A 15,441-nucleotide genomic window follows, 5' to 3' on the forward strand; every position below is an offset into this window, starting at 1 on the left:
TTTTTGTTTTTATATTGTGCGTTTATTATTGCAGTGAAAAAGTAAAAATTGTTCAATATTTTTTTCTACAATGATTTCATTTCAATATAATTTTAACAAATTTAGTCTTTTCAATCAAACACATAATTATTATAATAGGATGGGAACAAAAATATTTCAATGTTATTTTTATCTTTTGTTTTTATTTGTTATTTATAATGGAAATATAAACTATACATAAAAGCTTTGTTTAACTGTTGTCATTAGTGGGCAATTTTTACATACATATTTCATCCTAAAAGATAGATAAAGTTGTGGTACATATTTAAAAAAATATATATCAATTGAAACATTATAAAAAAATCATTCAACAATTATTTTTGCAATGAAAGTAGTAAGTAGGTGCTTATTGAGTATACAAATTTACACTAGCGCATACAACTACAAGGCAGTTCCATGAATGGCCTCTAGGTGTTGCAAACAGTTGAAGTAAAGTGACAGTACACAACTGCTAATGACGTTACATCGAACAATATCAATAAAAATCGAAAACCCATTTCCCAAATAATATTATTATACATACTTATAAATAACCACCGAGAGGTTCCAGGGTTGACTGATTGAAGAGAATGTATTCCGAGTATTTCTGCAGTGCTACTGGTCAGACTTGGATATTTATAACGCCAAGTCGATCGTTTCATGTCATAGTTTGTCTGATTTAATGTTGAAACGGTTTCTCATCAAATTAGCTAAACCCACCTACATTTGAATACGATTTTATATTTATATATTTTTTACATAGATATATAGACCAGGAAGACCTGACAGGTAGATCCCAATGCGCCTCCTAGACAATTTATTACATAAATCACTATTTCGAGAAGCTGAAGAACACGAAATTAACAATTAATTAATCCATTGAGACATCTATGGATTTAGATTTGTACATATTTTTTTACATATTGTACATAAATCAAATTCAGATATTTGTGACAACAGGTAGGATGATTTTTGCCAATTTGAGGAACCGTTTCAACTCTATATTAGCAAACTCTGATGAGAAACGATCGACTTGGAGTCACAAATATCCAAGTCTAACAAGCAGTGTTAATGATTAGCACGGGATCGAACCCAGTAATCTCTCGGTGCTAAACATAAACGCAACCACCGAGCCATACTACTACATATATGTACGTATACAAGTTAAATACTATTAATATCGCTCGGGGGTAAAACCCATAATGGCACCATGGTAAAATATAAATTTTAATAAATAATAAATATTTCACATATGTTCTGGTGGAGGACATTATTGCATTATTACAGAGAGTATCTCTTCAAATGGGTGTTATAAGTAGAGTACGGACCCAAAACGCGCTGCTCATTGTTCAATTGCTGTAAATGCTTTGTAAAAAAGGTTCGGCATACCTTTAACAATGCATTTACAACATTTGAACAATGAGCGGCACCCTGGTTATACGGTTTTAGTTTAAGTGTGTACATATGTATAATAAAATAATTTGAGAAATATGTTTTCGATTTTTATCGATATCATCCAATTTAGCATCAATCACTTTACTTCAACTGTTTAAAACAACTAGAGGCCATTCACGTAACTACCATGCTAGTGTAAGTGTGTATACTCGATGTTCGGATGAGCCCGTATAACCAACAAGCACCAAGTAGTATGAATAAAACGGCCCGTATAAATATTACATGTTAAATTACAAAATAAATTAGTATTTTAATAAAATAAATTAGTAAATTAGTATAATTTTTTTGAATTAAAATTATGATAACTTAATTGATTTAATAAAAAAAAAATTATATATATACATATGTATAATACATGACGGACAGTTGAAAAAAATACTTATTATTTACTCAAGTATTAAGTATAATTGACTTAATTATACATATAATATAGTATAACATAAAATAGCATAATATAAAGAAAGCTTTTGGAAGTACTACATACATACATCATCATCTAATATACATTTACTTTCGAAATAGACTTTGTTTGTAAGGTTTAAAGGTTTGGGTGGGAGCATCGAAAACAAATCAAAGTTTCTATGACGATGATATCGATATTGTTGAATATTATTTTTTTTTTCGATTCAAATGAATTTAATAAATAAACTAATGAATGCTTACTATTAGATTAGCCATGTTTAAGCTGTTTATATTACAAATACCGAGCGAAGCCGGGTAAAACCACTAGTCTAATATATAATTTCGAAAGAGACTTTGTATGTATGTAACTATCGTTGGTTCGTAGAATCCGTGACGTCAAATTTAATAAAAAAAAAACAAATGAATATTCAAATAAATTTATATAAAATAAAACTATTCAAATGAATCTAATAAAATGTTTACTATTACATAGATTAGCCATTTTTAAGCAGTTTATACAGAGAAATGTTATAATAATTATAATATTTCTCTAGTTTTATATTACAAATACCGAGCGAGCCCGGGTAAAACCCCTTGTGGATATATAAAATATAAATATAATCATTTCTAAAAATTCGACAATATCCGTATGATTTTTTTCGCGAGCTATGTCTAACGGCGTTTTACAGTCAAAATTTTTTATACCGATATTGCCCCCTTTATCAACGAGGAGTTTCAAAACATCAAGACTATTATATTCAGCAGCTGTATGTAAGGCCGTATCCCAATCTATAGGTGAAGAACCGACTACATTAGCATTGGTCCCATATTTTAAAAGCGATCCAACGACTTCAATATCATTTTTTTCGGCTGCAAGATGCAATGCAGTGGAACCCAGCGATCGAAAATTCAGGTCCTTATATTCGTTTATTAATAATTCTGCCTCGAATTTAGTGAATTCGCCATCTTCCTTGATGCCAAAACGATTTTCGCGATACTGAATAAGTCGTTTGATTAATTCAATTTTGAAATAATTCTCAGAAATGTAAACAATTGGCGACGTGTCAATATAATCCTCAAGATTGAGGTCCAAACCACACTTTATGAAAAATTTCAAGGCACTAATATTTCTTTTAATTGCAGCATAATGCAATGGCGAGCGTTTCGCTGAATCAATAGCTTTCAAATCAGCTCCGTATTTAATAAGAATTTTTAAAAAACTTTCATCCATTTTTGATGCTGCGATGTGAATTAGAGTACTATTAAACTTATCTTTGGTTTTTGGATCTCCTCCTGCTTCCAGTAAGATGATTGCAGCATCAATTTTATAATTTTCAACGGCCAGAAAGAGGGGCGTTTTGTTTTCGTACTGATATACATCGATAATAGCTCCATAATCGAATAAAATCGTTAAAACTTCGACATTTCCATCATGAGCAGCATGATGAATCGGTGAACGTTTATATTTATCACAACTATTCAAGTCGAATTTTTTTTTAAGAAGAAGTATTACTGCTTTAATGTTATTCTTTATGATGGCGAAATCTAAAACACTCTCTTCACAATATCCCAATCTAGACTGTATGATATTCATATCTGAAGCTTGTTCCAAAATTTCGGCGCATCCTTCAATATCGTCATTCATCAACGCCCTTCGGAAACGTGCATGGAATAAATGTCGGTCATTATCAATCGGCTTTAAAAGCTCTACGACTTCTACATGACCATTCTCAGCTGCTACATCAACTGGTAAATTTCTAGTTAAATAACATTCAACGTTTGCTAAAGTTTCATTCTGTCCGTGGATGCATTTCACGATTTCGTAGTAACCATTAGAAGCGGCTATATACAGTGGGCATTTTGACAAATTCAAAATATCTGCGTCATTATCTATAAGGTATTCTACAACCTTCAAGTTTCCATTTTCAGCAGCCTTGAAAATAGCAGTTTCATTATAAAAATTACGACAATTCATATGTTTAGCGTCATTCAAAAAACACATTATATTCTTAATAGCTTTACAATCATTGCGATAAGCAGCCAGCAATATCAAAGGCGTGTTCTTTGCTGATGATGAACTGAAAGACGAATAATGTCTTTCAATTAATTGATCATATTCGCTACAATAATGCCAAACGCAAGCAATGTGGTGATCGTAATCTCCAGACTGTAGTTTCAAGACCTCCAGTGCCTTATTTAGAACAAGTTCTTCCTCGCTTGCATTTACTAGATTTACCCTAGATACCTTTTGAACCAATCGATGTACACTGAATTTACCCAGTTCGAATTTCACCATAGAATACTCTGCTAACAACTTCAGAGCGCCCCACAACTCCTTCTCCGTTAAGTTTGAGCCTAACTCTCCTTTTAATTTTAAAAACAGTTTCACTTCAATGTTGTCAGGTGAAATATAAGCTGAAATATTCAGTATTTCCAATGCTAGACGTCCATATTGTTTATTTTTAACAATATTTTCTAGGGATATGTTCCAAGTGTTAAGAAGCAGTTGATTATAATCATCGTCAATCACTGTGGGTAATTCTCCCTTTCGTTCAAATGATAATAGCTTCAAATAATGATTCAATGTAAAATTCTCAGATTTCATTTCAGATTCATTTTGTTTTTCTATGTATTTTATGGCCTGATTAAGAGCCAAAGGGAATCTTTCCATTTCGTTCACAAATATTTTAATCTCATGACAATTTTCGATTCTCAAAGTTTTTGTCACATAATCAATGGCATCCTTTTCAGAGAAATCACCTAATTCCATAGGGTTTTTACAATTTTTACTCCGCGACGTTACTATAGTATGAATGTTATTATATTTGGAGAAACCAGTGAAAATAAAATCTTGTATATGTTTATATTCCTCGACATTATCATACATGAAAAGTGTTTTATATTCAATGTCAAAATATCTATGCACATCATGCACGACATCATTAAATTTGCGTTCAATTTTACTTATATTTTCATATAAAGGTACATTCAATTTTACTGACAATAATTTGAATTCTTTTTTGAATTCTTCAATAGTCTCTGAATTTATGAATATAAAATTATGATAAACGCTTGCATGGATTTTCGCGAATTGTTTCATCAGAGTTGACTTGCCATTTCCTCCAAGACCTGTAATGGATATCAGTTTTTTTTCATCAATAGAATTTTTCATTTTTGTTAATTCATTTTCTCTTCCAATGAACGTTTCTATACACTCAAAGTTGCCATGTATGAAAGGTTCCCGTTTAGAGTAATTTTTCTGTACCAGTTTAATTAGTTCATCTAATTTACTACCAGAATCTTTTTGCGTCTTATCTAAATCATCAAACCTTGAATGTACCATGAACATTTTGCTGTCACGATCTTCTTTCGCTGCGTTTAAACCGTCGCTGATTTTTACATCAGTCGCCTGCAACTGATTCCAACATTTCTTATTTTCCCCACTTACGTCTTTTACGATTTCTAGTATTCGCTTTTGGGTTTGATTTCCGTCGCCATCTTTGATTTTATTTAGTATTATTTCGCGTTGTTTCTCGTAGAAGTCTTCACTTTCGTCATACTTTGGTATCAATTTTTTATTTTTTGGTTCATTTCCTACTATGTATTCACTTGAATCTTCTCCAGGGAGTATTCTTCGATAGCTATGAGTACATTCTGCTTTATCTTTAATCAAATATTGAAATTTTCCATCAACTATTAGTACGAGTCCAGGTTTTTCAAACATGTCTTTGGTATTCCAATCTATTGACTCTAACTTTGGTCCAAATTTTATTTTAAAACCAGGCGTTTTTTTATCAGTATCTTTGCCAGAGTAAGTATTACATATAGAATTTCCATGTATGATATTTTGGATGCTTATTGGTTTGTCGTCCGAGCAATTTAATAATCTATGAACAGCATCTTTAGCCGCGAATCTAATACCTTCTAATTCGGTCCCTTCTCTGGGCCTAATTCTCATCAATTGGAATTGATAGCTTTGGAATATGTCGATTGCCATTGTCACCGAGTCCTCTATTTTCAAAATCTCATCGTTAAAAGTTATGTTCTTGTTTTTCATTGCTTCTTGTTCTAGACGTTTTTTGTGGGGATTATCAACCATTAGTGTCTTGTAAATTTTTTTTATTTTAGGAAAAAAAGCTAGAGCTGCTTGGGGTATTTTTGGAAGTTCAGGTTTTTTTATTTTATCTCCGGTTAACACTTTTTTAAAATCTTTTCTTTTTTCGACAACTTCATGTACTAAAGTCTCAACAAAGCAAAATAATTTTATCGCAATTTCATTATCTGTTTTGTTGGATTCTTCAATACCTGAAGAAGAATCATCTTCATTTGAAGCCATATTTTATGTTTGAATGGTCTCTCCTTTTTAATCAACATAAACTTTTGGCTGGTATCAATGAAACGAAAATGTATGAAATGGAACACTGTCTGGTATCTTGATAGTCTGTAAATAGTGAACGTATGATACATTAAAACATCCAATTATTAAATATATCAATTAATCAACTATAATCATTATATATTATATATGTATAGCGGAGAGCCGCGCCAAGCCTGCATGTATGTATTTGATAGGTGAGATGAAAAATGAAAAAAATAATCATCAAAATTGATTTACAACATATTTTTATGACATATTTATGTGTGTACAAATATGTATATTCGTTTTTAAAAACAATATACATTCAATTAATTGAAGATTATTTTATTTGGTGGTTGTTTTCAACTATTCATAATATCGAGGTGGTTTTAAGATGACTTTTAACCGTTTGCCCGCGGCCGTCTTCTATGGAAGCTTTGGGCGACAAGTCTGTAGCGCGGCTGTCTTCCATAGAATTTATGAACTTTGCACGGGATTTTGAGCCTTACATATATGCGCCTATTTCAACTGTTTTAAGGTTCAAAATTGATTGAATATATTACTGAGTTGAATTCCATCTATTCAATTTGCTTAAAATGAATATATACCAGTCAAAAATTAGTTTTTTGTGGAACCATACTGAAACCTAGTTTATGTGACGTCACGTCTTCATACAATTATGAATAATGATTATTTGACAATTAATCCAAAACTACGAGATATATTATGTATTTTATTGTTTAAAATAATACTTTATGTGTTAATTAACGTATCTGGTTACTTGAGTAAATATTAAAATCTGTATTTAAGGTCGAAAACTCGATTGCAAATTCGCGAAAAAGGTGCCGCGTACAGGGCTTGTTCGCTATATTTATTGCCGCGGGCAAAGGGTTAAGAGCAGATGAATAATCGGACTAAATCCAGATTCAATCAGAATAGACATGAGATGAAATCAAATATAGATTTTCCCTCTTCCATAGGTATAGAAATGTTCATCCTTTTGTTTAAGTGTATCTACTATTTTTTGTGTAACCTATTTTTTTATTTTTCCAAAATTCAATGAGTCAATAATGACTATGTTCCAAGTCAATGTTGGTGGTACTAATAATATTAAATGAACTGGTCTTTGTCAGGCCCAGATCTAGGGGGTGGCAAACTGGGCGTTTGCACGGGGGTAAATAAAAACAAATAAAAAATTATGAAACAACGCTCCACAGGTATTTGAGATGATTGGCGACCCTTCAATAACATTGAAAAATTGGTGTAGGCGAATAGACTGAGCAATAACAAATCGAAAAATAACCGACGGAGTCAACTGATATAAATGCAATGAACCTTGCAGATGAGTTGTCAATTCTGTGCACATTAATAGAAAAAAAATGTCTCCAAGGGAAGTATTAAAATTCATTACAAAATTAAATTTTTACAATCCCATCAAAGGACAGCGATTGGATACGATATTGATATGTGAACAGAACTTGGCGAACACCAGGTGCAATTTGTTAATCGAAGCCTGGTGTTATCAATACGTGAATTAGTATTCCGTTAGTCAAGTACAACACTAAAGCATTGAAGCAGAGAATGTTAGAAAGCGTGAGGACTGAGGAACTGCAGTTTCACATGTAAAACAATTTTATATGTAGAAACTATAGACGGGAAAATTTGGGACCCCCGAAAATATTTTCCGGAAGTCGCCATTGCTCATTAGGTTAAAAAAAAGCGCATGCTATTTTTAATGGTATTTGTTTATACAATTTTTGCGTGAATTCCATTGCATGAATCATATGTTAGTATGGAATTCTAAATAGCTATATAACAATTATTTACTATTCAGAACGACGAACGAAGAACAACGATCGAAGGATATTGACATCCACCTGCCGACATTCGAAAGTGATGAAATGACGCCAACCAAAGGAATTGGCCCAAAATTATTTCAACGATGACTATGTAATTTATACTGGATGATAAAATAAATCTGATAACTATATAGCTGAAATGCTAATATTACAAACAAATTCGAAATAATAATTTATTATTAACACTGAAGTTTAATGTTTGGTCGTTTAAAATGAGAAAAACTTATTAGTGGAGGAGTTATTATTTATTTGGGAGGAACTATTATTTTAACAAATAAATACATCCATTTTAGGGATATAGCACGACTTGTACCATACGAAACTTGGTCGATAATATCACCTATTTCCCTCGTCGAACTTAATCTGTACAAATGACATAATCGCGTCCTGTTCTCGTACACGAAAGTCAGCCGTGGCCGAAATACTTCGTCCAGCTTACCCATAAAGGCGATTCGACTCGCTCCAGATATGCAATCACGAGTACACGGGAAATCCTAAGGAGCTACGCAACTACGCATCAAACATAGAACACAAAGGAAGACCTCGACTCCGCTGGAATCTTCCAGAACGTGATATCACCAGCCCAGCTACACGCAACACCTTTATAAACCAGCGCATCGTCCCCAGATGCCAGTGAGCTTTAGGAACTCGGCCTGGCTGGTTCCAGCGAATCCCCTACCTACTTCGATATACATACAAATACACCTGTATTAATCGAGTAATAAAGATCCTCTTCAAAATTCAACTGAATTTCCATAGGCCGGGAAACGGTCCAAACCTTTAACCCGCCCTATACCATCAAAAACTTCTCAAAGATTTGAAATAGGTTTCCTTATTTTATTTAAGAAATTTTTTTTATATGATGCCATCTTATCAATTCCTGATAAATCATCACCAGTGATATTGCTGTTTTAGGGTGTGACCAGTTTTAGTGTGACGGGTGATCACGTGTGACCAATCTAGAGCGACCGGTTGTCCTGTGACTGGTTCACATATGACTAGTAGTCCGTTTACCGAAATAAAGGACTATCCTCTTAAATAAATTATGTATGGTCAGCGTAAATATACTATACCTGAGTCAAATTGTACAAGAATAACCTAAATATTTTTTTAAAACCAGGATTTCATTTTACGTATTTTCTTTAGGGGCGGCCAACCGGCCACCTATGTGCAGCGCACACATTTATTCGTATAGTAGGGAAGCCTCTGCATCTAGGAATATTAAAATACTTACCAAATAAACATAATACTTTTATTTCAAATCACCGAATCAATGTTGGTCAAATTGTCAATGGTAGTCAAATTGTGTCTTGCGGCCAAACTTGTCATTCGATTCCGCGCCAAATCTGTTGTCAGTTTTCTTCCGTTTTATATTGACGTGTTCTAATTATTATATTAAATCGATCATTATCAAACAATCAAAGTGTTTTCTATTGATTTATTATTATTTAAGTTTATCGATACTCATCAAAACTAATTTAGCAATGTCAATTTTAGTGTCCACTTTCGCCATCTAGTAAACAATACCGACCAATCAAACGAATCATGACTTTTGACCCTTAAGTTTATAGGTTTAAGAATTAGAAAGTGTGTTGAAATCATAATGAGGGACGCTACAAAACAGAAAGTCAGTAACGAGCCTGTCTCTGAAGAGCATAATTCGAGCCAAGATAAAAACATGGACGCGTTTCAATTTATGATGGAGTCACGGAAGAAAGTCATCGGTTCTAATTCACCAGGCAAGGAATTGGAAGCCTCAGAAGACCAATCTGAAGATACTCCATCAAAGGAAGCAAAAGCTAAGCGGAAGCTGTTTCTAGAAAGCTGGGCTAACAAAAAAGGCGGTGAATCGAAGAAAAAAAAGGAGGAGAATCACAATGAATTTATTAACGAAAAATTGACGAAGCGGAAGATCAAATTGAAGAAGATGCTTCAAAATAAAATCAAAGGAAAACCTAATGCTAACAATGTTCGAAATGGTTCACCTAGCATTAAAAAAAAAGACAAATCAAAAGTGAATGGAATTACCAAGACCGTGAAAAATATTATAAAACACGACGATGAATTTGTGAATAAATTATCGTCTCCATTGAAAAAGAAAGAGGATATGTTTAGCTATTTTAAAAAGATTGAAACTGCAGAAGACATTACAAATAGTGCTGATGTTGTGAGTTCAGATTCTGAGGAAACGCTAAGTCAAGTCAAAGCTAAAAGTGACGTTGAAATTAAGAAACGGGCCAAAACTGAAAAGACAAATCTAACCAACGGAGACATGTCCACATCTAAAGGCAACGAGCCAAGAAGCGAATACAAAAACGGTAGGCCTACCAGAAGATGTAAGAACACCGTAAGATACAAATCGGAATCCGAAGACGTGTTCGTCAATGGCAACAACAGACGACGTTTGAGTCTTTCCAAACGTAGAAAAAAAATCGTCTCAACCAGCAGCAATGATTCTGATAAAGTTACCGTTTCCAGCTCTTCGGAGAGCGATTGCTCAGCACCAACACAAAAGTCAAAAAGTAAAGATGCCATATTAATCGAAGCCGTCACATCTCACAAGTCTAATCCTCCATCGAAGAAAATCAAACTGGCTCCACTCTTTGCGAAAAAATTACCCAAGCCGTTGATTGATCGAGACATACTCGAAGCTCGGCAAAAGTTTTTGTACAGTACTAACGAAGAAGTCTCAGATAAGCTGAAAAAGATGGAACCGACTCCTGAAGTAGAAGTCATCTTGTTTCCAGCTCTAGTTCACGTCCAACAAATTTCTGAAAATGATGCTGTGTGGAACTTACCTAAATTGCCGAACATTGATATTTTAGATATAGATGACAGTATTAACCTGCCTTTAGATTTAAAAATGTTACGTAGTATGAATAACTACAAAGAAAACGATAAGAATTTTGATTATTTCAATTCGTTACAAACGTATGAAGTCAGAGAAGGATTGCTTGCATTGAAAAATATATATCCCAAGTTTCCCATCTACAGAACTTTTAAGCAGTTACGTCAAAAATTTACAACAAGTCAAAAAGAAGATGAAAATCCGCTTTGGACTGAAAAGTATAAACCACTACGGTCAGAGGATATCGTTGGTAACTTTAGAAGCGTCGAAGTATTGAAGAAATGGCTGTCGTCATGGAAAGAATGTCGCCAAGAGATGTCACAGAAGAGTAAGCATCACGACGACAGTTCAGATTCTGAATTTTGGTCCGATTCCGACACCAATGACTCGTCCAGGCTTCCTAATAACACATATTTAGTAGTCGGACCGATCGGAAGTGGTAAAACTAGTACAATATATGCTATAGCCAATGAATTAGACATGAATGTCTTGGAAGTGAACGCCAGTTCAAGACGTACTGGCAAGAAAATGATGACCGAACTACAAGAGGCAACTCAATCGCACAAAGTACTAACGGAGAAAGATCTAGAGACTAACAAGAATGAAGCTTCAAAGACGGTGGCAAAAAATCATAAAAAACTAGTCAAGTCGAAGCGAAAGCGATCTAAACCTGTTAATTCAATTAAATCTTTGGAAACGAACAAAATGTCCCTTATATTAATCGAAGACGCCGACATTGTCTTTGACGAAGATGACGGTTTTATAGCCGCTTTGAATCAAATCGTCCAATCGTCGAAGAGACCTGTAATAATCGTCACATCAGACCCTAAATGTCAGCATCTGAAAAAGTTCGCGTCGGATAATAACGTCATAAAATTTCACGCATTATCCGGAGACATAGTCGGGCCGTGGCTCGACACTGTTATATTCATGGAAAGCGGTAAAATATGTCCTTGGTTGGGTAATTCGCTTGTCGATCACAACAACGGTGATATGAGAAAGACGATACTCCAATTGCAGAGCTGGATCCTGGGCAATAGAAAACAGGCTTTGGATATTGATCACATTGAATCTGTGAAAGTGAATGTTGAATCGCACAACGAAGAGTCTTCGGCTAACCTCAAAGACGAAGATTCGAATTCAGCATGGGATAATGACGTTGAAACGTCTCAACACAAGAACTTGTTTGAAGACATAGTGCAACCGTCTAGGAAAGATAAGATCGTACAATCAACGTTGAGGTACGATCCTAGTCTATTCAATGATATTGACTCCGTGGCCAATACTTTGGATACAATATCGACGATCCATCATATACAATCAAACAACAGGATTCGATCTGACGATGGTTTTAGTTTATCGCAGTGGGGCTGGCTGAGCAATAGTTTGTCGGAGTTGGAGAGTGGGAAAAAACATGCATACGATCTTTCGTCATATTGCGAAAGTTTGATACATTTAAAAGATGATTTACAAAATCGACCTTTAAGTAGTAGTGCACAAGAGCCATTTTTCTCTGATCGTCAAAGACAGAGGTGCGATTGATATTCAACTTACTTTATATATTGTCATTTGTTTTTTCATATTCAAATTTTATTTTATTTACTTACACAGATGGCTGAAAAAGCAGCGTTCTATTTGCTCACAATTGTGCGAGGCTGTCTCGTTAACATCATTACTGGACCGTTCTAGTCTCAGTGTTGATTACCTGCCGTATTTGAGGAGCATCTGCCGTTCTGAAAAGCATCGTAGTAACACAAACTTGAAGAGGAATAACAGATTTTATCATTATCTAGCATCGTTTTATGTAGACGCAAAAGATTCTGTTTTCGACGATGCGACTAAAATATTTCAAAAATGGACAAAAAATGTAGAAATTTAATTTTTTTATTTTTTATTAATAAACTTAACTTATGAATGATATTAAAAATGCTTTTTGATTAAATGGAACCATGTATGAAGGAGAGTCAATAATATACACAAGTCAATACGGTGGTGGTTTGAGCTTGACCGCGGTGATGGTCGACTGCATGTGATGAAGGATCAAGCTCGAACCTTCACAATAGTAAATCATATACCGGATCGATCAGTGGATGGATAAGAGATGGGTATCGTGTGTCGCCGTCGCGACGTACTCGGATATAAATAAAATCATCGTAATGTATTAATAATCAGTTTATTTATAATCATAATACTGTAATACTTACAAGAAATGCACTTGTTGGAAACTTACAGAAGAGTTAGCTTGTAAGGAGATATTTTTAATACTCATTCAACAAGGGTCACCACATAAGTATAAACTATATATATTTTTGTCTATTTAACATCACTCAAACGAGAGTAATAGTTTCATCATTATTTTGTTTGGGATACTCATCCGCATAAAAATATCATATTCTTTTCATTTAATTTAATTTGATAATGAAAGGCAATACGTTTCAAATATAATTTACATTCGGGAGAGCCTTACTTTTTTTTGACTTGTGCTTATTAAATGGCTAATGAGTCATGAAACTACACATGATATTAAAAAAAAAAATAAAAATAATAAGAATAGAATAATTAAGAAAATTGTCACATAAATTTAATCTTGGATTCATCCTTTATGTAACAGACAGTTAACAACAAAGACATAAATAACACATATATTTCAATAATATATTATATAGATATATCTGTTAATCGAAGAAAAAAAAAAAAAGAAGTAATAAATCAAAATCAAGGACCGAAGCAATACTTCAACGTAATCTTCCAGGGGTCTCGGGGAGGAAAAAACTAAAAATGAAAGATTTTATGCACTGTCTGTTCGCTTCCTAACTCGAGAGACACCTTGGCTTATTTTAATAAAAGCCGGAAGCGACTGGCGGCCGACGAGAAAGGCAAGGGAGACACATCATATCATCAAACGTTCAAGAATTGGCATTATTTTTTTTTTTTAATTAAAAATCGCAATCCCTGATCTCAAAGTGTGTTTTTTGGCATGTTAAAAATATAAAAAAATTAAATATACAATTTATAGAAATTTTAGATTTAATCCTAATAAATATTTTGTACACCATTAACACAGTGTTAAAAATCTGTTTTTCATTTATTCATTTATTTATTAATAATATAATAGCTCTGAAAACTTCTCCGGCGAAGTTATTATGTAAAATGCTTCAATAAAAAAAATCAGTCTTTTGTACAGAGAAATAATGAATATCACATACCACGTTTTTTTGCAAACACACACACACACATACATAAAGTTTACTTAAATATATAAGTAAGATATGGTGTCAACCTTTCCCTTGGACACTAGTTAATGTACCGCCTGCTACCTACTTAGCGTTATTATCACAGTTAGTTAAAATGAGGTGGGTGATTGTATTTTTGTTGTACAGGTAGATATGACGACAGTAATCAAAACGAAACGCCGCACACGAGTTCTTTCGATCTCGTCCGAACCCGACGCGGCGCGCCTTCACAGCAAGAGACAATACATAAATATACGCTATCTAATAATCGCCTCATCAGCCTCTCTCTATTTTAATATATTGTATTTGTTTAATCGAGCTGTACCACATAATAATGTTATAATTTTTTTACCACCATTTTATAACTTATCACAAATCGTTGAAAGCGATCACATCTCATATAAGCTGTACATTTACTAATATGAAATCTCTTCTATGACAAAAAAATATTTTTACTCAATTACACTAAGAATAATATATATATGTACAGAGAGCCATCTTGCAGGCTTTGACAGATCACTATAAAGAGGATAATTAAGATCATTTCACTTTAATAATTTATGTGATAACCTTCGACAGTGAGCAATAACCTTTAATAAGTAGTTCATTTATTCAGGCAAATATAAATTCAGTTTCATTTTTCCATTTTTTTTAAATACACTTATATCGATCAATTAAAATAATGAAAAATAATATTTAAAATGGTCTTTCTTACTGACGAGCTTATATAGCAATGAAACAAGTAAAACGCGAGTGATAATTTAAACCTTAAAACTATCATGTTTTTTTAATAATCACGTACACTAATTTTGAAAATGGCTCATAATATCCTTAAAACATTTTTAATTTACTTTTTCGTTTTTAACAATTGTTAACATTTTTATCGCGCGCGCACCACTACTCCGCCACTTTTACTATTACATTATTTATTAGCCAGTGACAACGTAACATATACCATACGATACGATACGATACGATACAATACGACACGACACGACGCCTACATATGCAGATCGTACATATATACGATTTACTCAAGTCCACTGGAAATTATCAAGCACACACAATTTTACATAACAATTGACCCACGACAAACGACGCGACGCCAAGCCTCGCCTCGCCTCACTTTCACGTTTGTATCACAGATATTAATTATACTTCCAAATACTATTTTACTTCTTTGGACAATTTCAGGATATCATTATCATTTATTGTACTTTCATGGGGCACTTGATAATCAAATTTGAATCTCGATAATTAAAACGAAAA

The 15,441-nt window shown here is 33.4% G+C and overlaps 3 protein-coding genes across 3 annotated transcripts in view; 1 reads left to right on the forward strand and 2 right to left on the reverse strand.

Annotated features, from left to right (window-relative positions):
* The window catches only part of LOC143919373 (microsomal glutathione S-transferase 1-like), a 241,515-nt gene extending 226,248 nt beyond the window's left edge, over positions 1-15,267 (reverse strand). Inside the window, exon 1 of the mRNA XM_077441675.1 lies at positions 15,258-15,267. The gene's annotated coding sequence lies outside the window, so the exon portion shown is untranslated. The remainder of the gene's footprint in view (positions 1-15,257) is intronic.
* LOC143919352 (uncharacterized) lies at positions 2,102-8,194 on the reverse strand. Its single transcript, XM_077441626.1, has 2 exons — positions 8,060-8,194; positions 2,102-6,316 (listed from the first exon to the last, which is right to left on the reverse strand). Exon 2 carries the CDS (start codon positions 6,209-6,211, stop codon positions 2,432-2,434), a length of 3,780 nt encoding a protein of 1,259 aa, XP_077297752.1. The 5' UTR covers positions 6,212-6,316; positions 8,060-8,194; the 3' UTR covers positions 2,102-2,431.
* Positions 9,394-13,463, forward strand: elg1 (enhanced level of genomic instability 1). Its single transcript, XM_077441627.1, has 2 exons — positions 9,394-12,471; positions 12,551-13,463. The coding sequence occupies exons 1-2, from the start codon at positions 9,695-9,697 to the stop codon at positions 12,816-12,818; spliced, it is 3,045 nt and encodes a 1,014-aa protein (XP_077297753.1). The 5' UTR covers positions 9,394-9,694; the 3' UTR covers positions 12,819-13,463.
* Positions 15,268-15,441: the final 174 nt, after the last annotated feature.

This window comes from Arctopsyche grandis, chromosome 11 (genome assembly GCF_051622035.1).
Source record: "Arctopsyche grandis isolate Sample6627 chromosome 11, ASM5162203v2, whole genome shotgun sequence".
Classification (NCBI taxonomy): domain Eukaryota; kingdom Metazoa; phylum Arthropoda; class Insecta; order Trichoptera; family Hydropsychidae; genus Arctopsyche; species Arctopsyche grandis.

Coding starts and splice junctions, on each gene's coding strand:
- elg1 (XM_077441627.1), top strand. CDS start 9,695: ATGAGGGACGCTACAAAACAGAAAGTCAGTAACGAGCCTGTCTCTGAA. Junction 12,472..12,550: donor TCTGATCGTCAAAGACAGAG/GTGCGATTGATA, acceptor TTACTTACACAG/ATGGCTGAAAAAGCAGCGTT.
- LOC143919352 (XM_077441626.1), bottom strand. CDS start 6,211: ATGGCTTCAAATGAAGATGATTCTTCTTCAGGTATTGAAGAATCCAAC.